Source organism: Monodon monoceros, unplaced genomic scaffold (assembly GCF_005190385.1).
Source record: "Monodon monoceros isolate NGI ecotype Baffin Bay Population unplaced genomic scaffold, NGI_Narwhal_1 Super_Scaffold_17, whole genome shotgun sequence".
Lineage (NCBI taxonomy): Eukaryota > Metazoa > Chordata > Mammalia > Artiodactyla > Monodontidae > Monodon > Monodon monoceros.
The window spans coordinates 2,940,638-2,967,461 of record NW_021703773.1 but is presented as its reverse complement, the minus strand read 5'-3'; the positions used below and the strand labels follow the sequence as shown (position 1 = coordinate 2,967,461).

The window sequence follows — 26,824 nt, the reverse complement described above, 5'->3', positions numbered from 1 at the left end:
GAAATCATATCAAGCACCTTTTCCAACCACAAGGTTATGAGATTAGAAATCAATTACAGGAAAAAAAAACTGTAAAAAACACGAACACATGGAGGCTAAACAATATGCTACTAAATAAGCAATGGATCACTGAAGAAATCAAAGAGAAAATCAAAAACTACCTAGAAAGAGATGACAACAAAAACACAATGACGCAAAACCTATGGATGCAGCAAAAGCAGTTCTAAGAGGGAATTTATAGCAATACAACCTCACCTCAAGAAACGAGAAAAATCTCAAATAAACAACCTAACCTTACACCTAAAGCAACTAGGGAAAGGAGAACAAACAAAACCCACAGTTAGTAGAAGAGAAGAAATCATAAAAATCAGAGCAACAATAAATGAAATAGAAATGAAGAAAACAATAGCAGAGATCAATGAAACTAAAGGCTGGTTCTTTGAGCAGATAAACAAAATTGATAAACCACTAGCCAGACTCATCAAGAAAAAAGGCGGAGGACTCAAATCAATAAAATTAGAAATGAAAAAGGAGAAGTTACAACTGACACCTCAGAAATACAAAGGATCATAAGAGACTACTACAAGCAACTATATGCCAATAAAATGGACAACCTGAAAGAAATGGAAAAATTCTTAGAAAAGTACAACCTTCCAAGACTGAACCACGAAGAAATAGAAAATATGAACAGACCAATCACAAGTAATGAAATTGAAACTGTGATTAAAAATCTTCCAACAAACAAAAGCCCAGGACCAGATGGCTTCACGGGTGAATTTTATCAAGCATTTAGAGAAGAGCTAACACTTATCCTTCTCAAACTCTTCCAAAAAATTGCAGAGGGAGGAACACTCCCAAACTCGATCTACAAGGCCACCATCACCCTGATACCAAAACCAGACAAGGGTATCACAAAAAAAGAAAATTACAGGCCAACATCACTGATGTACATAGATGCAAAAATCCTCAACAAAATACTAGCAAACAGAATCCAACAACACATTAAAAGGGTCATACACTATGATCAAGTGGGATTTATCCCAGGGATGCAAGGATTCTTCAGTATACACAAAACAATCAATGTGATACACCATATAACAAACTGAAGAATAAAAACCATATGATCATCTCAATAGATGCAGAAAGGTTTCTGACTAAATTCAACACCGATTTACAACAAAAACTCTCTCAAAAGTGGGCATAGGGCTTCCCTGGTGGCGCAGCAGTTGAGAGTCCACTTGCCGATGCAGGGGACACGGGTTCGTGCCCCGGTCCGGGAAGATCCCACATGCCGCGGAGCGGCTGGGCCCGTGAGCCACGGCCGCTGAGCCTCCGCGTCTGGAGCCTGTGCTCTGCAACGGGAGAGGCCACAGCAGTGAGAGGCCCGCGTACCGCAAAACTCCTATGTATCCTGGCTCCTCCCTTTCTTCTTCAGAACAATTGCTCTGCGCTATCTGAGAGGCTGTCTCCTGGGCTATAGTCCTCAGTAAGTTCCTTGAATAAAACATAACTTGCAACTTGTAGGTTATGCGTTTTTCTTCAGTCGACACATCTACCCAAGATAGTGATGGTGTGATGCTCTCTTATTCTTCCCAGCTATGACTAGATGAAAATTTGGATCCCCCCCCCCATGTTCAAAAATGAAGGATGTCAAGATGCAACAGCATCCTGGGGTCCACGCAAGCCCTGAGCCAGGTGCAACCACACAGGCTGTACGTCCATGAAGCCACATTGCTTCCAGCTCTATGAATCTACACTGTGCTGGTGAAGAGAGTCTGAAATCTCCAAACCTGCGCCTACCACCCACTTCAGAGATGAGAGTTCTGCATGATTAGCGCAAACAGTAAAGGCAAAGGACCCCTGTTAATGACATAGTTGAATCCACTCTTCTCCTTCACAATGAAAGAAACAAAAGTGCAGGCGAGAACAGCTCTTTCGTGGGGAAAGTGTTCAGGACAACTGTTAGGCATCTGTTCAGCCTGCTTTCTGAAACTGGGGAACGTGTGGCTTTGGATGGTGGGATTTAATTGGGAAGGAACAGATGCTGTCAACTCAGATATGCTAATAATGTAATCTCAAAATGCAATAAGGACATGCAAGCTTCTGAAACAGAAGCTAACTTGAAAATGCAATAAAGACAGGCAAGCTTCTGAAACAGGAGCTAACTTGTGTTCAAATGCATGAACACAAAGAGACAATGATCCTTGCAGTTCTGTCCATCATATGAGTGCGTTCTGGAAACAAGAAATGTAAACTAAGAAAATGGGTCTGGGGACTTCCCTGGTGGGACAGTGGTTAAGAATCCGCCTGCCAATGCAGGGGACACGGGTTCGAGCCCTGGTCCAGGAAGATCCCACATGCCGCAGAGCAACTAAGCCCGTGCGCCACAACTACTTAGCCTGCGCTCTAGAGCCCGCGAGCCACAACTACTGAGCCTGTGTGCCACAACTACTGAAGCCCGTGCGCCTAGAGCCCAGGCTTCACAACAAGAGAAGCCACCAAATGAAAAGCCCGTGCACCACAACGAAGAGTAGCCCCCGTTCGCCGCAACTGGAGAAAGCCCGTGTGCGGCAACAAAGACCCAATGCAGCCAAAAATAAATTAATTAATTAATTTTAAAAAACGGGTGTGATCTTCCCGTCTAGTTCTGCCTCGACGTTTTAGAAGGAAACAACCAAAAAACAATGCTGGATGAAATGGCGGGCTTGGTTAGCAACACGAGCATGGCCAGGGAGCACAGTCTCAAATTTCTTTAGTATAAGTACATCTTTCAATTCAAATCTTGGTGAAGGACCTCAGAGAAAGTGGTCAGGCACAAACAGAACAAAACCTGAGAGGGATGGTAGCTGAAGAGGGAAATAAACTGCAGCACAGAAAGCTGTTTGTAAGCAGGGCTGAAAATGATCTCTGGGTCAAAAGTTGAACATGAGTCAGTGATACAGAATAGGGTCCCATATTGAAAAGCTTGCTTTGTTCTGATCAGAAAGAAATAGAGTTTACAATGAAAGGACCAAAGGCCATTCTCTGATCATCTTCAGCACAGATGAATGCTCTTACTGGAGTCCTGCCTCTAGTTCTAAACACCAAAAGGGCCCGAGAGACGTACAAAAAGACTGAAGCTTTGGAAAAGAGATCCTACCTTACAAGACAAAGGGAACTGGTTCATTTATCTTGAAGAAGAATAGACAATAGAGGGGCATGTAAAAGGATGTAAGATTTTTACCACTATCTCTCTTCTCTGTTGAAGGTCTTTTACCCTGACGCCCACCTTGCCCTCACCCAGACAGACATCAAAGTCTATCACTCCAGGTGTATTAGCCAGGGTTCTCCAGAGAAGCGAAGCATGCATACATATATATAGATAGAGACAGACACAGAGAGAGAGAGACAGAGAGAGAAGGAGAGAGACAGAAAGACAGACAGACTGACCGGTTTATGTATAAAGAGACTCATGCAACTATGGAGGCTGAGAAGTTCCACAATCTGCTCTCTGCACACTGGAGACCCAGGAAAATTGCTGATGCAGTTGGAAGACCCAAGAGCTGGGAAGCTGATGTTGTAGATTCCAGTCTGGGTCTGAGGTCCTGAGAACAAGTGCTGAGAGCAGGACAAGATCAACGTCCTAGCTCAAGTCAGTCAGGTGGAGAGCAAATTCAACCTTCCTCCACCTTTTTGTTTCATTCAGGCCCTTGGTGGATTGGGTGACGCCCACCCACACTGAGGAGGGCCACCTGCTGTGCTCTGTCCACCAGTTCAAATGCTAGTCTTTTCTGCAAACACTGTCACAGACACACCCAGCTATCTGGGCGGCCCTTGGCCAAGTCAAGGTGAGATGTAAAATTTACCACGCCCCCAGGTATACTCATCATTCCCTGGACACAGGGCTGGAATATCCTATTACTTCTCCATCCGTTAAATCCCATCTCCTCCTTCAAGCTTATCTACCTGCTATAATCTCCCCACTCCCACCCTCTGGCTCCTGCTTGCTAGGACTTACTCCATGCTTTGCTCACCCCTTCATCTTCATATGAGTAAGTGCTCAATAAATATTTGTTGGATGAATTCATTGTCAAATCATTTCTTGAGAATTTATCATGGACAGAGTAATAAAATAAACATGTAGGTTTCAAAGAAACTAGACACAGACAGTGGACTCAAGCTTCAAAATAGAAAAGAATGAAGTTTCAAGGCTAGAGACCAGTAGCTTGACTTCAGCCAGTTAAAATATTAAAGGAGTTTTGAAAACATATAAAAGATCATTTGGAGCTAGCATAGGGTCATGGATCATAGACTGTGTCTGATTCATATTATAGTATTATAGTAGCCCCCCTTATCTGCAGGGGATACGTTCCAAGACCCCCAGCGGATGCCTAAAACCTCAGATAGTACCGAACTCTATACAGACTATATGTTTTCCTGTACACACCTATAATAAAGTTTAATTTATAAATTAGTCACAGTAAGAGATTAGCTACAATAACTAAAAATAAAACAATTATAACAATATACTGTAATAAAAGTTCTGTGAATGTGGTCTCTCTCTCCTCTCAAAATATCTTACTGTACAAATTTAATACCTTTTCCATCTTAACTAAACACTGTGCACTGTACACACTGTGACTGTAACTTTTGTCGTTTGAAGTGTGACAACAAAACTAGCACAAATTTCTTTTTCCTTCACAATTTCATGGACAGAAGATTGGCTCTTACCATAGATCTCTGCAGCCATGGCATATGATTTTTTTTCCTTAGGAAGTGGAGAACTTTTACCTTTTCCCTTAAAGGAAGCCTTTCACAGGTTCTCTTTGGCATATCCGAATTTCTAGCATCACTACCCTTGGCCAGTATTAAATAAAATAAGGGTCACTTGAGGGCTTCCCTGGTGGCGCAGTGGTTGAGAGTCCGCCTGCCGATGCAGGGGACACGGGTTCGTGCCCCGGTCCAGGAAGATCCCACATGCCGTGGAGTGACTGGGCCCATGAGCCATGGCCGCTGGGCCTGCGAGTCCGCAGCCTGTGCTCCGCAATGCGAGGGGCCACAAAAAAAAAAAAGAGGAGGAGGAAAAGTAGGGGAAGGAGGAGGAGGATGAAGACTGATGCAAATGTAAATGTTTTCTCTGGACCATAGTCCTTGATCTAGGCACGTCTGTGGAAGTGTTTCATCAATGCAATTGTCGTCCATTTGGTATATCGAGGCAGAAAAACAGCTTGGGAGCCACTAAGGTAAAAGTATATCTCTGATCCTTAACCAGTCTCGCTGGGAGAAAAGTAATTCCATAGTCACACTTTTATCTCCCTCAACAGAGTAGGCCCTCTGTATCCTCGGATTCAACAAACCTGCGGTGCCCGTGGACATGGGGGGCCATCTGTGCTACACCATTTTATATAGGGGGCTTGAGCATCCACAGATTTTGGTATCCATGAGGGTCCCAGGACCAATCCCCCATGGATACCAAGGAACAAATGTAATTAGGTAGAAGCTCAACCCTAATCACTGGTACCAAAACAAACTCAAGTGCAGGAGAGAGCCCACCTCTCCCTTTTAACTCCTTCCTATTCATATGGACGATCAGATTTCACATCTTTGGGGATAACTTTCCAGGTGCTGGCTTCGAGAGGTGAAATTTAGAGGCTGTGATAGTTGGGCTAAAGAAATATAACTTGATTTTCTCTTTATTCTCTTTATTGCTACTTTAGCAGGGGAGGGGGGCACTTAAAGTTCTCTATTCAAAAAAACTTCCCTTCTGAGTATTTTTTTTTAACCTGGGTTAGGTTTTAAGTGCAGTCAACTCCGAGTCCCTCCTCCTGGAGGAAATCCAGGTTGTAGAGGAGCTTGCATAGCCTTCTGATTTGCGGGAAGGGGAGCTGGGCTCTTGCTCTGGCATCCTCCCGGGTCTAGCTTGCCCTGCTTAGCCTCTGGACATCTTGTGCTGCTCTTCACTGAGGTGCAGTAGGGCACACATGAGCCTTTTGAGCATCACGCTGGCAGCAATGTAGAAGAATGCATGCCCAGCTGAAGGCCCTTGCGCTCTGCAGCCTATTCATCCCCGCCCCAGGCTTCTTCCGTGTCCCCGGGTCTCTGGGCATTTCCACAGAGGGGTTTCTGGTTCCCCCAGTCATAGGCACAGACCTTGGAGCACCAACTCTGGCCCACCGGTCTTGGCCTCTCTCACCCGCCACCTGTGTGGCACCTGGGCTCCTCTGATTGCCGGTTCGATGCTGGAAGAGGGCCTTTCTGTTCTAAACCTTGAGAAGCAGTGAGCAAGATGTCCTGGCATCCTGGACTCCCCCTTCGTCCTCCTTCCCTCCCCCGGCAGTTTCCTCCCGGAAGAATACAGACACATGATTGTGTGAAGGGGGTAGGCAAAGACATTTACTCTGACTTATTGTCCCTTAATCCCTCTTTCAACCAGGTCCCTCTTCCCAAGCATCAAGAGTTGGGTTGTACTTTCCCTAGGGTAAGTACATTGAGAAATATTTCCAAAAATATTACCCTTGTACACATTGTATGAAAACTGTTTTCTTTGTTTACTCCCCTAAACTGACAGTTTGAGGGTGGAAACTGTTTTACCTACCTGTTTCAGGGTGTTCCCAACTGCAAATATTAAGTGTGTAGGAAAACAACTCCCAAGAGATCTTACTGAGGCAGTAAGGAAGCATCAATTTCATAGACAAACACTAGTAGACATTTAATGCAAAACACGATTAGACGATGGAACAGAACAGAAAATCCAGTAACACACACACACACACACACACACACACACAAACTGATTTTCAACACAGGTACAAAGGCAATGCAGTGGAGAAAGGAGAGTCTTTCCAACAAATGGTGCTAGAACAATTGGATAATCGTATGGAGGGGAAAAATGAACTTCATACCTGTGGTAGGCAGAATAATGCCTTCCTCAAGATGTCCACACCCTAATCCCCCCAAACCCAAGAATGTGTTAAGAGACTAAAAAGACAAGCCACAGAATAGGGAAAAATGATTGCAAACCTTATGTCTGATATAGGACTTTGCTCTAGAATATACAAATAAGTCTCAAAACTCAAAACAGGAAAATAACCACAAATAAAAAATGGCAAAAGATTTGAACAGATACTTCATCAAAGAAGATATATGGATGGCAAATAAATACATGAAAAGATGTTCAAAATCATTAGGCATAGAAAAACTAAAGTTATAACCACAAGGGGATACCACAATACAAGTATTGGCAAAGATGTGGAGCAACTGGAACTCTCATTTGCTGCTGGTGGGAACGTAAAATGGTACAACCACTTTGGAAAATAGTTTGGCAGCTTCCTAAAAAGTTAAACATATACTTATCCTATGATCCAGACATTCTACTCCTAGGTATTTACCCAAGAGAAAGGAAAACATATATTTATACGAAGACTTGCAGAAGAATGTGCAATAGCAGCATTACTTGTCATGGCCAAAAACCGGAAGCAACTCCAATGTCTATCAACACATGAATGAATAAACAAACTGTGGGTGTCCCTACAATGGAATACTATCCAGCAACAAAAAGGAATGAATTCTTGACAGCACAACAGATGAATCTCAAAATAATTAGTCTATGTGAAAGAAGCCAGACAAGAAGAATACATACTGTGTGATTCATTTCATATAAAATTCAGGGAAATGCAAACTAATGTATAGTGACAGAAAGTAGGTCAGTGCCTGGGGAAAGGGACTGAAGAAAGGAATTATCTTGATTGAGGTGATGGTTTCATGGTTGTATACATGTTAGAACTTACCAATTTGTCTGCTTTAAATACATTCAGTTTATTGTATGCTATTTATACTCCCATAAAGCTGTTTTTAAAATACAATAAGAGAAAAAAATTTTAATATATAGTAGGCAGTATCAGAGAGTGGTGCTAACAGGTTATACATTGGTCCCCCTTACCCAAGGCGGGGGGTACATTCCAAGAACCCCAGTGGATGCCTGAAACTAGTACCAAAGTACTAGTTTGATGCCTGAAGATAATACCAAACCCTATATATACTGTTTTTTCCTACATATACATACCTACGATAAATTTTAGTTTATAAATTAGGCTCAGTAAGAGACTAACAACAATAACAAAATAGAACAATTATAACAATATATTGTAATGAAAGTTATGTGAATGTGGTCTCTCTCAGAATCTTATTGTACTGTACTCACCCTTCGTCTTGTGATAATGTGAGATGATAAAACGCCTACGCGATGAGATGATGTGAGGTGAATGACAGCGTTAGGCTGCTATTGACCTGATAATAGGTCAGAGAGGAGCATCTGCTTTGGGAGATCCTGGATCATGATGATGTCAATGACGGGACGTCAGGAGTGGACATGGATGATTGGGGATACCAAAGGGATGGAGCCAAAAGCAAGACATTCCATCACGCTACTCAGAATAGGCACACAACTTAAAACATGAATTGTTTATTTCTGGAATTTTCCATTTAATATTTTCAGACTGAGGTTGACTGGGGGTGGGGGCGGAGGTAACTGAAACCTGGGAAAGCAAAACAAAGGTGGAATGCTGTATCAGCCAGGCACACCAGATAAAGGGCTTCCGTGGCTGCCTTGCAAAGGTACGCCGGGCTGGGGGTGGGGGTGGGTGGGTAAGGGCCCTTGGCAAGCCTCTCAGGAGGGGTGGAGGCTGGACTGCTGGATGAAAATCTTTGGGGTAGAAGGAAAGACAACACTTCCAGGAAAGCTGAAGGAGGGATGCTTGACAATGAAGCCCATGCAGCTTCTCCCTCCTCCCTTCCTCCCCCCGCCCATTGCCAAACCGATCGTCCCCAGCCAAGCCTGCTTTTCATTTATAAATCTGTGTGAGCAGTTGTTTTGTAGAGTTGGGTGGTGTCCCACTTGTAAACTGAGACTTCCAATCAAGAGTGAAAATAAACCCTTACAATCGGTGACCAGAAACTATGCCGCCATGATAACGAGGAAATGACACACCAGGGAAATGACACACCGGGGAAATCCCGAGTCTCGAACCCTTTGCACCCTCAGATGAACTCTGTCTCCACCTTTCTCCCCGTCGCCCCGCCCCGCAACCCCGCCCCCCCGGGTCCTGCAGCCAGGCCCTCCGGCCCCGCCCTGAGGCCCCGCCCGGCCTTTTCCTTCCGGATGGACTCCTCCGAGCTAGGTGGGGGACGGAGTAGGCCCTGGCCCCGCCCACGGTGCCCGCCCCGCGCAGCCTCGGCAGGATCGCTTTACGGCCGGAGGAGTGGGTGGGTCCTAGACTCGAGGTAGGAGGCCGAGTTGAGGGGCGAGGAAAGAGGCCTTTTGCGGCAGGACGTAAGTGACGGCGTAGGCGGTGCGACAGCCGCTGGAGGGCAGCGGAGGCGGGTTCGTGTTTCCCGGGCCGAACCGGGCTCTGGGGGGCGCGGGGCCTGGCCCGGGAGGTAGCTGAAGGCCCGCGGTGAAAGCATGGGTGAAGGGGAGTGGGGCGGGGAGGCCTTGGGCTGCTTTGGGCGGTGGGTGGGTCTGCGGGGCTGGCGGGCTGGAGTCCTGGGTCCAGGCCGGAGATCTGACCGTGGTTGGTGTCCCCCGAACCCGCAGCGCGGCCCGTCCTGTCCTCGCCATGAGGCCGCAGCAGGCGCCAGTGTCCGGGAAGGTTTTCATTCAGCGAGACTACAGCAGTGGCACCCGCTGCCAGTTCCAGACCAAGTTCCCCGCGGAGCTGGAGAACCGGGTATGCAGCCGGGCTCCCCGCACATGCTCTGGGGCGAGGCCGGGAGCCTCCCCCGGGGCGGCAGGGAGTGCGGGTCTGGGAGGAGCAGGCACAGAAGGAGCCTGGGCTGGGGATGTGCGAAGAGGGCCTTTAAGCAAGACCTGGTGTTTGGAGGACAAGGAATAAAGCCAAGCCCCCGGTCTGACGACCTGGTGGAGCTCCGTGGTGCCCAGGTCCCTGATGTTTGCGCCGCCGTCTTCCCTGGCCATCCCCACCCCACCCCGGGTCATTGACCACAGTGATGAGGAACTAATTCCTGGCGCTCCAGGCCACCTACCTCAGCGTGTTGTAAGCTGCATCCTCCAACCTCACCACGCCAGGGAAATAAATATCATTTTCGTGACTGGCGTCTGTGGCCACAGTGCCGGCCACACTGCTTGGCCGGAAGGGTTTATTATTAAGGGCTGTGCTAGGCAGTGCAGACAGGCCTTGAACCTGGAAAACGCAAAGCATTGGATGGGCCTGGGCAGGGAAATATCTCAGAACGAGGCCTTCAACTTGTCCCTCGCAGTTCTGATAGCTGGGAGACACCTGTACTGTGTTGGCTTTCAGGTCAGAATTGTCATCAGGATGTGGGTCTTTGGGGCAGCCTTGCATGCAAAAAGGGATGTGCTTCCCCTTTTTTCAGACTTAGGAAAAATAATGGTAATGATTATTGTGAGCATATGTGAGTATGTGTGTCTTCTTGTGCCCACATGTGTTCATACACCCAAAGACAGACTGTTTGGTCTTGAGCTTTGTAAGATAAACCTGACTGTGTGTTTCCTGTTCAGAGGTCAATTTCTGGTTAGATGGGAGCAGGTTTTGTGGCTCTTTCCTCTTTGACAAGGGGTGGGTGCGGGACTGAGAGGTCATTGGGCATGGGTGTGGAGCTGAGAAGTGCTGGCTGTGGAGTAAGTAGGTGTTGATGAGTCTCCTGGAGCACTGTGTAGCAGTCATTTAAAATTGGCTTGTGAGGAGGTGGGTTGTCCTACTTGATTGCCATTGAGCGTGTTGCTTCTTGGTTAGAGCTACTGAATGTTGTTTTTTAAAAATAATTTAACATCACAGTTAACATGGTTTACATTTTAGGACTTACATGAAATGGATCAAATGTTTTACTTTTAAGCCTCTTACATTGAAACTCTGACAATACTATTTATGTACTTTCAACTCAGAGTGTAAACAGTTCTTTTGCACCACACTTATTTGGATGTCACATGATGCCTTTGTTTAAAAGTTTTAAAAGTCAAACTTCCAACTCATAATTGACCCAAATATATGTATGTAGAATCAGACATGAGCCTTCCACTCTGTGTGTGGTAGAGCCTTTATTTTATGGTCTGAATACAGAAACAATGTAGTCATAGAACTTCACTGTTACAGGAAATTGCTGTCTCTAAATTCTGGAGTCCTTTTACTTCTTTGACTTCATGTAGCCCAGAACTGCTTGTGATTCTGAGTACTATATGGAATGTTATTTGGTATTGTGCCCTTGAATTTTCTTTTTTTTTTAAATGTTTGGGTTAAAACACTAGCTTATACTTTAAACTGCTTGGGAAAGCTTTGGGTTTTTTTTTAAATGTGTCGAGATTAATTTTAAATTACAGATTTAAATTTTCCTTGCTTTGCTTGATGGAAAATTGAAAGTTTCTTTCTTTGTTTTTTTACTACTTACCCTAGAAATTGTACTGATTGCTCTGCCTCTAGGGCTGATTTTCCCTTTGTGAGAACATTGCACTTGGCAATTTAATAGAGGAAGAAATAAACATGCAAATGTTTTGTATGACTTTAAAGCATTAAACACACACATTTGTACCCTTTAATTTGTGAGTGAGGACAAGTTCTGTCTGTTAACAAGTTTACTTGCTCACTGCCTGTGAGAACTTAATACTTTGATGTATAAGTGCTTTGTTGCCAGGACAGTTCTTTAAAGAAAGCTCGATTCTCACTTTAGCGAAAATACAGACATCTTAGGCACCCTTGGCCTGGGCAGCAGAGAAGTGAGTGAACTATAATTGAGGCATTTGTTCCCCTGCATCCCTTTAAAAATATGTCTCTACATCCAGTCAGTAGAAATTACGTTTGACTTGCAGTCTCTTTAAGCTTCAGCCCCATTCTTTGACAGGTAGTTCAACAAGAAACAGAAATTCTGGGAAGATGAGCCTGATTCCTATTTCTATTCTGGCTGCCGGTGTTTATTGGTCCAAATTTGCATTTAGCTCCAGCTTCACATATCTCCAAATGTCAATGTAGCTGCTATATTAGTGTGCAGGTACCGAGGGGTGAACATTGACAGCCATGCTTCATGGTGCCTGAAGGGTATGAGAACAAGGCCCACACCTCTGTAGAGCCCTTCGTAAGTGTATCCTTGCCCTTACTGCTGCCCATCATGCTTTTTCCTTTTTTATTTTTTTTTTTATTTTTTGGCCAAGGTGTGAGGCTTGCGGGATCTTCAGGGACTGAACCTGCGCCCTGGGCAGTGAAAGCATGGAGTCCTAACCGCTGGACCACCAGGGAATTCCCCCCCCCCTTTTTTTTAATTAAACTTTTTTAAAAAAAATTCTTCACCTTGGATTTTTTTTTTTTTTTTTATGATCTATGATTTGCCTCCAACCTATAAAGCATTGCAATCTTGGAATAACTTTTAAGAATTAGTGTTTCTGGTAGGATCAGTAATTCTGATCTGAAAGAAATAAAATGTTTCTGGGTTGATTCCCTAGTTTTGAATCATTCTGTCCAAAGAAACGTAAATAATTCAAAGAACTTTCTTTCTCAGATCATAACATCGTAGTAAATCAAATGCGAGTGTTTGAAATTATTTGGACCTTTGTGCTTTTACTGATGGACGAACTGAAGGCATTAACTTAGGCAAAACCAGGTGGAGATAACAATTTACCATTAATACTTGTTCACTGAGTTGTTCTCCTAAGTCTGTTTTCTGGGAATGGTGACAGGTTGCCTGGGTGACCGTTCGTAACACAGCACATCTTCAAGTGGAGGCTCGGTGAAGGGACGCTGCCCTGGCTCTCAGCACCATCTCCACCCACCCAGCCCCGGTCAGAAACACTCATGTTCTGGAAACAGGTCAAGCCACCACCACTTTCAAGTTTTCATGCCTTTGGCTCATTGAGTCCTCACAGTTTTCCACATGAAGGACAAAACAACTGCCTCTCACCTAAAGGGTTTCAATAGCTTAAGGGTGATGGTCATAAATCATCAGATGTATTCTGTACGTTAACAGAGAATTATGTTCTTGGGAACATTTTGTCTCACACTGTATACTGAGGCTCTTTGAGTTTCTTTCTGAGTCTATTTCTATGTAAAGTCTTCATGAAAGAGAGAATTCATATGTAAGTAGTTATTAGTTTTAGGAATAAGGGAGGTATTGTGTGAGAGAAAGCGGAGAATAAGGACAGATAAATTGTGCTTTGTTACCTACCAAGAATGCTACAATTGGGTGAAATACTCAACGAATGGGACTTGAAATTTCCCAGGGCCAAGTATTGGGATTTGAAATCCACGAACTGTTAAAAGAAGAGAGTAATGTGCTACCGGAAGAAGAAGGTGAAAGCAGAAGATGAGCGTGAAAAGAGGCTACAACAGTAGTGTTAGTGCACGTGGTGTCACTGACTAGAAAAGGGTAGTAGGAACCCGTGGTATGAAGAGTTGTGTAGTAGTTTGAGATTTTGCCTGGTTCGGTGTCAGCTTTTAGTAACCAAATAGTTACTTTAAAAGAGATGGGAAGTGAGGAAATAATACAGTTTGCACCTTTTGATCTGCCGAAAACGTCCTTACTTCCCTTTTTTGCCTAAGTAGATTCCAGCATTTAGGGACTTGATTTAAGATTACCTGCTCTTTCCAGATAAAGAGAATGCACCCCTCCGTTTGTTTCCCCACCATACTTTATACATGCCTCAGTTACAGTATTCTGTTGACTTACTGTGTTTTTATTGTTACATATCTGTTATGCTTATGACTGTAAATGCCTTGAGGACTAGAAAGTATCTTGGTCATCTTTCTTTAAGGCCTGTCATGATACCTGATGGTAGGTGCTCCATAAATGTGAATATGAGAGAATGGAAAGATGGAAAGATTGTATCATTTAATTAAGCTACCTGTGATTCAGTATAGAGGATAAAGAGACACCATTTTGAGCCTTGATGATATCCAGTGTCCATAAGAAGGATAAAATTAAACAAACACTAACCAGTTTCAGTAACTTACGTCCAGATTTAATCACCTAAAAATTTGTTTTCAGACAGTTAGATAAGAATGTTGACAAAACAACAACCTAAATTAGTGATAGCAAGCAGGAGTGAGGTGCTCGTCTTGTTTTGCAAAACTCATTTTTAAATTCTTTTTTTCTTACAGATTGATAGGCAGCAATTTGAAGAAACAGTTCGAACTCTAAATAACCTTTATGCTGAAGCAGAGAAGCTCGGGGGCCAGTCCTACCTCGAAGGCTGCCTGGCCTGTCTAACGGCGTACACCGTCTTCTTGTGCATGGAAACTCACTACGAGAAGGCAAGCCTACGCCTGTCTTCGCACAGTCTCCTAAAATCATAAAGAGGGCGGGTTTGTTACAGGTTTATGCTTACAGGGTGACAGTTGCAGTAAAATTTAAAGGGGCATTCATAATAATAATAGTTCAGATTTTATTGTTGCTTCTGTGACCAGACACATAGAAAAGAATCCTGAGTCTTTCAGAAACAGGTTGCCCTGTTAATATTCAAATTGGCTTACACTTAGGGAGAATGTAGAAAATCCATGTTCTCATTCTGCCTAGCCTTCTGAGAAGCCCTTTCTTCATTTCCCCAAATTTCTATCCTCCATCTTTCCTCCCCTCTGAGTTCTTATCTTCTCTTTCAACTGTCTGCTGGGCCCAGGTTGCCGGCTTCTCAACCTAGATGTCCAGAAGTCACCTCCCCATTTCGTTCAGTAGCATCCTGTCTTTTTCAGGACCATCTTTAGGTGGAGGGCTAGAGGGGGAGAATTTATCAGTTGTCAGACTGAAATAGCTTCCATTTTCCCATTCATTAACTTTATGACTTCTGTCACCACCCTGATTCATGCCCTTATGACTTTTCTCCTAGACCAGTGCCACAGTCTCCGGAACCTCACTCCTTCCCTTCTTTTCCATTTCCAAACAGCTGCTGTGTCATAAAACACAGCCATGCCTCCCCTGCCACTCCTGCAAAGTGAGAGGCCTTCCCGGGTTCCATTTCAGGCCCTTCTCGAGCCCACCTCCAGCTCACCTTTCCAGCTGTGTCCTGCCCCCTTCCTCACTTTGTCTTTCAGCCAACCACGCAAAAACTCCGAGGTTTTCCTCCACCTGAAGTGCCGTTCTTCCCGTGTCCGAATCTCACCAGTCCCTCAGTCCCACTTTCAGCTAACTTTTTTTTTTTTTTTGCGGTACACGAGCCTCTCACTGTTGTGGCCTCTCCCGTTGTGGAGCACAGGCTCCGGACGTGCAGGCTCCGAGGCCATGGCTCACAGGCCCAGCCGCTCCGTGGCATTGGGATCCTCCTGGACCGGGGCACAAACCCGTGTCCCCTGCATCGGCAGGTGGACTGTCAACCACTGCACCACCAGGGAAGCCCTCAGCTAACTTTTTATCTACCCCTGTAATCGGAATTCATTCTCTCCTCTGTATCCCCACAATGCTTTACTCGTATCTATTTTCTGGCACTTGGCACTCTCTACTTAGGAATGTAGCCGTTTATATTCTTGTCTTACTTGCCCTTCAAGTATGTCTTTTTCTTGAGGTCAAGGACAGTGTATCCCTCTTCAGGCCTAGCACCATACCTTGGGTAGATGAGGCACTCATTTACTGTGTGTTAAGTGAATGAATTTATGTTAATCACAGTAAACCCCAAATAGATAATTAAATTCTGACCATGATTAGAAAACGAAAGGCTGTAAGGAGATCTATATTATACCCACCTGATAGAAGTTTCCCTGTGACTGTCTTGCACTCCATGTGGTGGAGAGCAGATACAGTTGCAGCTAAAATATTTTGAGCTATCGGCTGACAATGATGCTGCATTCTTCCTTAGCATCCTGACAAGAATTCTCCTGGTGTTACTAAAAGGGAGCACTGAAGAAGAGTAGTTTATATCCCTCTCCATGTCGCACACTCTCATTCCTGCTGAATATTCCACATCAGGAGTTACAGAGGATCAGTATCAGCTTTCAGTCTGTCTGTCTTACCAGCTTCTCTGTAATAATACATTTGGTGAGTGAAGGGACAGGGGATTCATTCATTCTATAAATATTTATTGAACACCTACCATGTGCTATGGTTGCTGGCGTCATGGAGTTTATAACTCAGTGGTAAAAACTGATGATAAGGAAACAAAACCCACAGAATTGTAAGTCGTGATAAATGCCTTGAAAAAAACGAACTTCCCTAGGATAGAAAATACAGGAAAGACCTAATTTAGATCGTGTGGTCAGAAAGGGCCTCTGAGATGGTAACATTAAGGTGCCGCGTGAAGGATGGGAAGCCCAGGGCCCTTCAGGCGGAGGGATGAGTGTATGCAGAGCATCTGGCGTCCCCCGTGCGGAGCGGGGCGTGGGGAGAGGAGGGCGGAGGCGACTCGAGAGGTAAGGGGACCTGCATCCTCCGGGAGTGTGTGCTCCGTGGAAAGAGGCTTAGATTTTACTTCCCTGCAGGGAGGAACCACTCAAAGCTTTTAAGCAGGAGTAATAATAGGACTAGATTTTCATTTTAAAGAGATTCCTTGGCTCTGGGGGGAAAAGGAATAAAAGTGGAAGTAAGACGCTCTGTTGAAGTCCAGGCAAGAGAGGGTGATAGCTTGGATGGAGAGCAGAGCAGCAGGGATGGAAGGAGGTGAACAAATTCAGGGGACGCGCTGGTGGTGGAGCCTGGACACCCTGAGGAGCCACTGACCACGGTGGGTAAAAGCAGTCATCCCGGGTGGCCATTAAAGACATGTGTAATATTGTCAATCTAAGGTAGAAGTAGATCCTCCAGAGTATTTTATTCATGCTTAGTGGAGTATTAGATGCTTGAATTCTCATTTCACTATAGCTTTTAAATTTGTTGATGAGATTTTAATTAACTTTTATTTATTTGTGTGCAGTTGCTAAAATAGATACAGATACCTGCTTCTGACCTCAGTTATAAAAAGAAATTGGTAATTGGGTGCCAGCCAAGTCATTTACTAATGATGAGATCATGGGCAAGTTAATCTCTCCAAGTCTGAGTTCTCTCAACCATAAAATGGGTCTTAGACTGGTGGTTGCCAAGGGGGAGGGGGCTGGGGGAGGGATGGAGTGGGAGGCTGGGATTAGCAGATGCAAACTATTACATAGAGAATGGATAAACAACAAGGTCCTACTGTACAGCACAGGGAACTATACTCAATATCCTGTGATAAACCATAGTGGAAAAGACTATGAAAAAGAATGTATATACATGTGTAACTGAATCAATTTGCTGTACAGCAGTAATTAACACAACATTGTAAATCAGCTATACTTCAATTTTAAAAAAAGGTAAATCAAAAAAAAAAAATAAAATGGGTCTTAGAATTAATAAATTGCCTTATATGTGGTAGATGCTTAATAAAGTTTTCTTAAGATAGATTTAAAAATTAAGTTAGTGTATACATATATATATGTTTTAATCAGATATTTGTGAACTTACATGTACAGTTTATTTCAAGTGTATAAGTAATCTTTTTTAGCAGCTGCTAGTTTATTTATCTACTAAAACATTTAGCAACCCTTAGTTAAAATTTTTTTGATTATTAATCTTGGAGGGAAGTTCTCAGTGTCAGAAATATAATGGACTTGAGTTCATAGGTAACATATAAGGTACTACTTTATAAGTCTAGTTAAGGTCTCTTTCTTTTTATAGAGTGAGTATTAATAAACACAAGTAAAAACCAAGTAAAATTAGTCAAGAAACCAAAATTTAAGCCATGGTCACTTTTTATAAATACATGATTTTATTTTAGAAACTGGACATGAATAACTAGATCATGCAAAGTAAATAACTGGAATGGCCATAATTAAGATATAATGTACCTGTACTTTTAAAAGAAAACATTTTAAACGTGTATTTGTATTTTTGATACCCAGCCACCCCCTCTCTCCAGTTTGTCCCTCAGGAATTTCTGTGCCATTATTTTCTACTTTATGAAAGGACAGGATTGAGTCATTTAGTAGTCTTTATTGTTTTAAACACTAAAACTTCTAGTCTACAAACAGTAAGCCAAATATAATTGTGCTTACACTAGTCACGTGGGTTAAACTTTTGAAAATTGTAAATAGGCCTTTTAAAACCCACTAGAACAATCATGCATTTTTTTTCCTATAATGTGCTATTTATTGATTTAAAATGAAGATAAAGGCTTCAGTGTTATTCCTCTCTGTTGCTGCCCATTATAATCAGGGAACAAATGGGCTTGTAGAAGGTTCTCCTCTCAGGAGCTGTCTGCTGTGTTCATCAACCAGAAGACATCCCTCCTGCCCGTGGGCTGTGATCTGAAAGGAGCACAATCAGAGGAGCTTAGATCTTTCTGAAAATACTAAAATCCTGGTGCTCTCATGCAGCCTCACTTAGGATATCTTTCCTTGAGGGTCTGGTAGGCTTTCTCCGGTTTAATATTCTCAAGGAGGATAATAGTCTTTCCTGAGGTTTGAGTGTTTAGCTTGGTAAATATTATATAAATTGAGGTTTTATTGAGTGAAGATAACAGATAATTTTGTTCAATATCGTAGTTTGTTTTAACATTGATTTACCAAAAATAATAAAGTATGAGTAATATGTCAACATAAGGTTTCTTGGGGGTGAGAATGGTGCTTTGTCCTGTCTGGGATGAGGTATGAGTTGACTCATATTAATGCTTTCCTATTGCTAATGACACTAAGAGTTTAAAAGCATCTTGGTTAGGACAATGCTGGCTTCACCATAATACCGTAAGAGGATTTGGAACTTACACAAAAAGAAAACTAATTGTTTTCTTTCTGAACTGATACCCAAGTGCCCATGAATGTTATTAAAGTTTAAATAAAAACCTTGCATGACAAAGTTCTGCATGAATCACATAAAGGAATGCTGTTTCTTTGCTAGTAACCTGTACCCACGGAGACAGGGAGGAAAGCTGTTCTGAAGGAATTCTTTCTTTGAAACCAGCCATGCAGGCATTTTTCTGAGTGTACCCCTGAGTATAAATGGACTGGGGTGAGGGGAGACTGGCTCTCCAGTTTCTAGCTCTGGCAGGTGAGCTGAGAAGGAAATTGGAGAGAAGATGGAGGGGTCCTGAGTTGGGCACCTTCATGGGCTACTTCCTTCCCCATGTCATTTCAGCATGATTGACAAACGCTGATAGAAAGATAGCGCCCATAAAGACCCTAGCACCACTCACATTCTTTGAGAGTTGAGAATAGGAGAATGACATATGTACTTCAGATAATTTGGTGAAAAGCTCTTTTCTTTAGAACTAGTATTCTTAAATTGCTCATAACCCTGCAGATTGCTCTTTTAATAATATCATGCTCTTTTTAAAAAAGCGTAAAACGTTAGATTGTGTTACTCCCCAAAGATGTAACCTGAATAAACTATTTATCTTCCTTTAATGAGAAAATTCATTATACAAACCACGTAGAGTTTTAAATTCTAAATCAACTTATACCAAAGCACCTAAATTTTAACATCCTAATTTGTTAGTTTAGCCTGGTACATTATAGACCCACACATAAATCATTTCTTAATTTCCAACTTCATTTTCATACAGTTCTTTTCCCTTTATGTTGTGATCACATTTATCTGTGACTTTATCATATTCTGGTAGTGTGAATTTAAGAAAGCATATAGTAATTAAAGAATTGGATCAAAGCCTCTTTGAAGATTAGAGCCAGAAAAGGATTATAATGACTTTGAATCTGAAATAAAACATGTAACTCTTTGATTTTGTATACAGCTATTAAAATTTATTTTCTTCTAGGTTATCTGTTTCAGAATTGCCCTTATTAAAGCTGGAGATTTGGCAATTTCCAGAAGTTCCTTTGTATCCTGTCTGGCTTTTGTCTACATTTGCTTTGACTTTTACAAGCTTAATACTAAACTTACAAGGTTTAGTGAGGTTGAGGTTCCCATCTAGGACACAAGAGCGAACTACAGAGCAACGCTCCATGCAGGCCTGGAAATGATATAAGACACTTGTCATCAGAACCTCCATGGCAGCCAGCAAGTGCATGCTTGATGAAGGGAATAAACTTTTCAGTTTAAAACTCACTGGGCTCCTTTGTTGTAGGCCTACCTTGTATCATTACTTAAAATTGATGAAAATGTACAAAGGAGAGAAGTTCTTTTTTTTTTCTTTTTTCTCTCTCTCTCTTTTTTGTTTTTGTTTTTTTTTTTGGTTGCGCCGCGCAGCTTGCGAGATTTTAGCTCCCCAACCGGGCGTTGAGGCTGGGCCCTCAGCAGTGAAAGCGCCGAGTCCTAACCACTGGACCACTAGGGAAGTCCCAAGAAGCAGTTCTTAAGTATTAAGGAGAAGGCCAAGAGCTGCCCTTGATATCAGAAGAGGTCACATGATGCGCACTTCATGAGTAGGGAAGGGGAAAGCATGCTAACCCTCGTGTATATAGTCACCTTGTATTTCTCCGCAACCAGGATGAAGGTGACCGGGAGGGGAGGGCGTGGCTCTCGTGCCACCGTGAGGCCACATCTGCTGTGGCACTTGAACTGTGTGGACGGTGCTCGGGACTGGGTGGAGGCGGTGTCGGGAGCCCCGTGGCCTTAGCCACCTAGTCAGGGCCGTCCCTCCACGTGAACACCCATTCTTACTTTGAAAACTAATTCCACTGCCTGAATATTTTGAGGTCCAGCTGATGCTTCACAGGGAAATCTGATGACATTTATAAAAACCTATGGTGTTTCTTTTTGTCAGGTTCTGAAGAAAGTCTCCAAATACATTCAAGAGCAGAATGAGAAGATCTATGCTCCCCAAGGCCTCCTCCTGACAGATCCCATCGAGAGAGGACTTCGAGTTGTATCTTTTCAGCCTAGATCACAAGGTCTCAATATCTGTGAACAGAACCTTTTGATTGGTCCTGTCGAGCAGCGGCCGGAGAGAATTTAACTCCCTTACTGCCGTACTTGCCCTAGGACTCTTCTGTGAGAAGGCACACCCGCCATGAGCCCCCCAGCTCCAGCACTCTCCCTTGACGCACGCCTCTCCTTCCTCTGTATCATGCTGGTCTCTGTGCATTGTGTAGTGCTCGGGTTGCCGTCATCTTGGTGGCTCTGTGGCATCTTGTAGTAATAATGGGAGTGGTATGAGTCATGCATTTCAGCTGCAGAGGCTGGACCCAAAGCCCCTTTGAAATGCATGAACTCCTAACGTGCAGCAAGGTTGTCCAGATGAATCACAGATCCGTGGGTTCATCTGGCTCACTGAAATCAGCCACAGCTGCCAGATGTATCATTTCATTACCTTTGACATACTGCGCGTATTTTTGGAGGCAGCAAGCTTTGAAAATCACAAAGTGAATTTCATAAATAAAATTGCAAAAAAACCAATTTAGCTTGATAATGGGAGTAAAATAAATAACTGGGTAAAATAAATTTTCTTTTAAAACCTAGGTCAGATAACCCCAGGCCTTCCGGCTGATAATAATTTCAACAGTTTTATTATACTCAGCAGCAATGGTTCTTAAACTTTTAGACGTTGTGAGCTATCTCCCAAGAAAAAGTTTGCATATAATTCAGGGCATTTTGAACCCCTGACTTCATTACCTCCATGGATGCTCAATTAAGAGCCCCCCCCTTAGTTCTACAATAAAGCATCCTTTTTCAGATTTTTTTTTTTTTTTTTCAAAAAATGAATAATCAGTGTTTGGGGAGGAGCTACATGTGGTATACTACAAGCAATTACAGTTCTTAAATTTTTAGCAAGGTGTAGAAAACATCGTGTTTAACTCAAGCAGGAGAAAATTTTAATAATTCAAAATAAGTAAAGCAAATAATTTTTAATTATTTAAATAATTTAATTATTTTTAATTATTTAAATAAGAATTTAAATTAAGTAACAATTTAAAATAAATAAAGACCAGTCTGCACAGATCATACCTATCATCTTGCCGTGGTCCCTTTTTCTATGTTCTGTTCTTTAGTGTGTTTTCTTAACAGCCATGCTGTTTAGATTGAAATTACTATTTATGAAGACAGAGGCGTGAGCAGTGGAAGATAAACCATAGGATTAAAGGTAAATACGAAACTATATGATTTATGTGCAGTTTCTGTAATTCTGTAGGACGCATGAATTTTCTTCCCTGCATCATAAGTAGCGGCTCGCTCTCGGGACCGGCTTGATATTTAACGTGTATTTAAACCGAATTCTGTAACCCAAGTGACAGAGAATTTAATCCTGACTTTTTTTCTTCCCCCTGTATTGTTTTCAGACTGGTGTAGTTGTTACTTTGTTTTGGGGGTTTTGAGAGGTTTTCTTTTGGGGGGGAGGCATCTTATTTTAAAACTATCCTAGACATTTTAATAGATGGATCTTGCATATAAGAATCAGTTCAGAGATTTCCCTGCCTAAATGACAAATGGCTTTAATAACCAAAGAAACGTTTCAGAGTGGGGTAGGGAGATTCTAAATATTTCATTGATTTAAGTGGCTTCATAGCCCTTTAGAAGAACACTTACCTCTGGTGGGTAGAACCATAAATTTTCATTCTTTTTAGAATGTTTATGTTCTTATATATCCATATAATGACCTTGAACAAGTGAGAAACAAATTGGTGAATACTGATGGGAATCTAGGGGAAGAATCACGTGGAAGCCACAGCACCTTAGCCCAGCCTTCTAAGTGACAAAAACATTGTACTTCACTGTTTCTGCCAAGTCCAGTCATGTGTTCTGCTGCTGTGCTTGCCTGATTGACTTTGTCTGCAGGCATCCATCACTAATTCACAGGCCGCACAGAAACAGATTGTACCAGAGCAGACCAGTTCCTTCCCAGGGCAACAGTCATAACAGTAGCTACCGTTCTGAGGGTACCTGCTATGTGCCCGCTATTATTCAAACGGTGTTTTCCAATTCTCACAAGATTCTGCAGAGGATTTCCCCCACTTTACAGATAAGCAAACCAAGGTACAAATATATTAAATGATGTTCTCCAAGTCACACAGCTAATGGGTATTGAGATATGAACCCAAATCTGATGGACCATAAAACCCCTATTTTTTACACCGTACTTCCTGTAAGTACGTGCAGCAGCAGAGACGTGGAGAAAGGAAAGAGTTGATCAGATTATTCTAAGTATTTATCCCCTTCTTTTCTTTTCCACTACCTTTTAAAAATACGTTTTGTCTGCCGTGCCATTTGTTGAATCCTACAAAGCTGCCTTCTTTTAGCTCTAGGGAATGTGTCACACAGATTCTTACAAGCCACAGACCTAAATAATGATGCCCTCTGCTCGGCTTTCTATTCTTTACTGAGGCTTTGTTTTGGAACACTTAGTGTTACCTATTCGTGCACTTTCTCACATGCAGTTTCCAAACTGGTAATTCTCAAACGAGCAACCAGGAGCCCTACATGTGGTATTTGTGACGTGCCGTTGGGATAAGTTTGTTTGATCAGTTGTAGCTGCACTGACTCGGCCCAATCCGTTCGTCATCATGGCTCACTTTGCAGCTATTATTGCTCAATACACTGGTTTTCTGAGGTGGTGCGGGGTTTGGAGCACTTACACACCAGAGACCAATCTATCAACATTCAGCAACAGTAAAATTTTGAAATGAGCTTTACAGTAGGAACCTGTGGTAATTTCGTGAATGCAGATATTTTTGTTCAGTGCAGTTAATTTTCCGAGCTATGTGTTCCTCAGACCCAGGATCCTGTGTGGGCTGAGGTCTTGGAGGAGGGGGAACACTATAAGAATAATGAATTCAGTTCTATAATTTTTCTTCAGTCTACCTGGTGTCTGCAGGTTGAAGCATTATATGGGAATTAAATTAATGATTTAACAGAAGACTACACAAATCCTGGAGGTGGCCTTTAAATAGACTGTTGGTGGGCTTCCCTGGTGGTGCAGTGGTTGAGAGTCCGCCTGCCGATGCAGGGGACACGGGTTCGTGCCCCGGTCCGGGAAGATCCCAAATGCCGCGGAGCGGCTGGGCCCGTGAGCCATGGCCTCTGGGCCTGCGCGTCCGGAGCCTGTGCTCCGCAACGGGAGAGGCCAGAGCAGTGAGAGCCCCGCGTACCGCAAAAAAAAAAAAAAAAAAAAAAAAAAAATATATAGACTGATGGTGTTTTCTCTCTTTGGATTAAGATTGTCTTCTTTACTCAAAAAACAGAATATGTCATTATTCTGTCACAATAAATAAGTGATAATAAAAATAACCGTTCGTTGGCACTTCATATGTGCCTGTACTTTTCTAAATGCTTCATTTTAATTATCACAACATCCCTGTGAGGTAGATAATGTTATCCCTGTTTTTCAGATGAGGAAACTCAGGCACAGAGAACCTAAGTTACTTGTGCAAGGCCAAAAATGGGCAGGCAGTTATGGAGGTGGGCAGGCAGTCATGGAGGTAGCCAGGCCCCGGATTGGCCGCCTGCCCCGTGCTGTGCTACCTGTCCTGACAGGATTGGTCAGAGATGGAAATACACAGCCTTGGATCTCTAGACCGTCGAGCTGTGTACTCACTCCGGCAGGTAGTACAGATCCAGGGATTTTATTAGCTAGCACCTGGCTTCATAGAGTGTAGCCCACATACTAGGAGCTCCCATCAGTCGATGTTTGGAGGTAAGTTAGCATCCCTTTCTAAAACCTTTTTTTCTCCCCTGTAACTCTAGGCCCACCTCCAGCTGGGACCCTCATCTGTCCACCGGCCGACCGCAGAGTGTCCCCCACCTCCTCTCCAGAGCATCATTCCTTCGTATCTGCTGCCAGAGCCACGGTGCCATTCACTCCAAGGACTGACTTTGTAAAATTCCACACCTGGAGTGACCTCTAGTCGCTCAGCATCCACTTTGTGTCTCCAAATTGTGTAGGACTCTGTAATCTTTTGATTAGTTTTTGAGAAAACGCAATGAAGCATTTCACTTTTTTTATTCAAAGCCATTAATAAAATATGCAGTTGGTCAGCCCAACACAGTTTATTTCTTACCTGCCAGCAGTGCCAGTGGCTCTTGTCATTCCTTGGGCCTCAGCAAGTCGTGAACTAGCCAGTGCTCAGTCTTACTCCCCCAAATTCATAAAACGCTTTTCGCCAGGATTTTGGTGAAGGGTGGGCTGCGTCTGGTTTTGCTAATGCATCTCCCAGATTTCAGAGAATTACCAGTTTTGCCATGACTCAAAGCTTAACGATCAAGTTCTGCTGTTCAGCTTCTCAAACTGAAGCTCATTGGAAAAATAATGTATAATGTTACTTGTTTTATTATAGCAATTCCTGATTAAAGCAGTATTTAATGCAATTTCCAGGTTTTTGTTTTTCGGGTTTTTTTTTTTTTTGAGAATTCTGTTATTACTGCATTACCTTGAACATTGGGAAGATGTGGTATGTGTTGCTTGTTCCTTATAAAAATAAGTAAGCACAATAAAGTGGATGCTAAACCATCAAAAACAAATGTCCCTGCTGTGTCCCTGAATGAGCAAGTGTTAATAAATATTTTAATTATAGTTTTGTTATACATATAACTTAAGAGAAAAAAATTTGATAGGAATAATACTATATATTGCTAATTTTTAACTGTCCCTACTGGCAAACCTTATGATTCCTAGACTTTCCTCATGTACAGTATTCAGTGCACAGAAATATTATGATTGGTTCAAGTTCAGTAAGTTAAGTGATTTCCAACTAAAAGTCTCAAGTCTGTGTCACTGTTTCTAGTTCTTTTTGGCTGTGTGTTCTTAGTATTGGGACTTCCTGTGCCCTTCATCTTTGGGGTTTGAGAGCACTGTATTTGGGAGAAAGTTAGGACATATACTAGGAGAGAATGAAAGGGTTAAAAGTTTTACTTTCAGAGATATTGTAGGTGCTAATACTGGATTTAACCTTTCAGATTTAATTTCTTTTATGGGTCTGTTAGTTATTCAGTAAATCCCATAGGTCTATGTAATATTTTAATTGTATGCAACTTGTTACTTTATAGCCTATAATAGTGTGTCTGTCTGCCTTTTAAACCCATTGCAATAACTTTGCTGAAATATTAACACATTAGTAAAACTTTTCTTAAACAAATTGTCTCTGTGTCATATTTGGTGTGATTTGGTAAAGTGATAAATGATATGGTATTAAACTTGGCAGATAGACAATACTACAAGAATTCCTGGTTCAGTGTAGCTTAGTATTTTTAAACAAACGTCTGACATACAGTTTGTCACACTTTGCAATTTTTTACGTGCTTTATCTCAAGTGCAGACATGTTAGCTAAACAGGTAAAAACCAAGAAATAGCTCCTAATGGTCAGAATGTATTCGGTTACAGAAATAAGAGATTGGAATGTCTCATTAGGAAAAAAGTATCCCAGTGCTGTGACAATCTTGGATCATCTGATGACTCCAGTTTTTTTTAAATGAAATGCCTTTGCAGAGAGTAACCGCTTATAAAATAGAGACTATATTCCGACTTAAATTCCTTCCATATTCCACTTGGCCCTAAATTCCTTCCATATTCCACTTGGCCCTAGTTTCTGGATCCGCGTCATTGCGTCTCAAGAGTGACAGGCTTTGCTCCTTGTTTTGTTGTTTGTTTCAGTCTCATAAAGGAAGTCAGGGTATTCGTGCCACCTTTGATTTCCAAACTTCCCTCCCCTCCCCCTTGCCGCCCCGCCTAGCCCCTCGAATGCCCTGAGAGCAGGGGTGATTCCTCTTTCTCCCTGCATCCATCCCCAACTCCCAGCATCCCGCACAGTGCTACATACACTTGGCACTCAGCTATTTATAAAGTGTGTAAATGCACGAGATATAAGTTGACAGGCCATTAACAGAGTTACTTTACTACATCTTCATTAGTAAGATGTTTGGCTGGCTGGATAAGATAGTGGCTGGTAAACTCCCCTTATAAAGTCTTGTTCTAAGAGGCAGTATCTGTGGCTTAAACTCCATTAGAGT

At 42.7% G+C, this 26,824-nt stretch overlaps 1 protein-coding gene across 5 annotated transcripts; it reads left to right on the top strand.

Moving 5' to 3' along the window:
• Window positions 1-9,326: 9,326 nt before the first annotated feature.
• GOLGA7 (golgin A7) lies at window positions 9,327-25,946 on the top strand. 5 transcript variants are annotated; one of them, XM_029226603.1, is made up of 6 exons: window positions 9,327-9,358; window positions 9,572-9,704; window positions 14,097-14,249; window positions 20,651-20,752; window positions 21,905-21,967; window positions 24,565-25,946. In XM_029226603.1, exons 2-5 carry the CDS (start codon window positions 9,594-9,596, stop codon window positions 21,950-21,952), a joined length of 414 nt encoding a protein of 137 aa, XP_029082436.1. In that variant the 5' UTR covers window positions 9,327-9,358; window positions 9,572-9,593; the 3' UTR covers window positions 21,953-21,967; window positions 24,565-25,946. The 5 variants fall into 5 exon arrangements, with proteins under 5 accessions (XP_029082436.1, XP_029082435.1, XP_029082439.1 ...); XM_029226602.1 differs by having other exon boundaries at window positions 9,336-9,414; XM_029226606.1 differs by having other exon boundaries at window positions 9,336-9,414; window positions 21,900-21,967.
• Window positions 25,947-26,824: the final 878 nt, after the last annotated feature.

What these genes read in the sequence shown, in the direction of transcription:
- GOLGA7 (XM_029226603.1), top strand. Translation starts at nt 9,594, where the DNA reads ATGAGGCCGCAGCAGGCGCCAGTGTCCGGGAAGGTTTTCATTCAGCGA. An exon ending in CCGCGGAGCTGGAGAACCGG is followed by an intron (nt 9,705 to 14,096) that starts GTATGCAGCCGG and finishes TTTTTCTTACAG; the next exon opens with ATTGATAGGCAGCAATTTGA. An exon ending in TCGAGAGAGGACTTCGAGTT is followed by an intron (nt 20,753 to 21,904) that starts GTATCTTTTCAG and finishes CATGCTGTTTAG; the next exon opens with ATTGAAATTACTATTTATGA.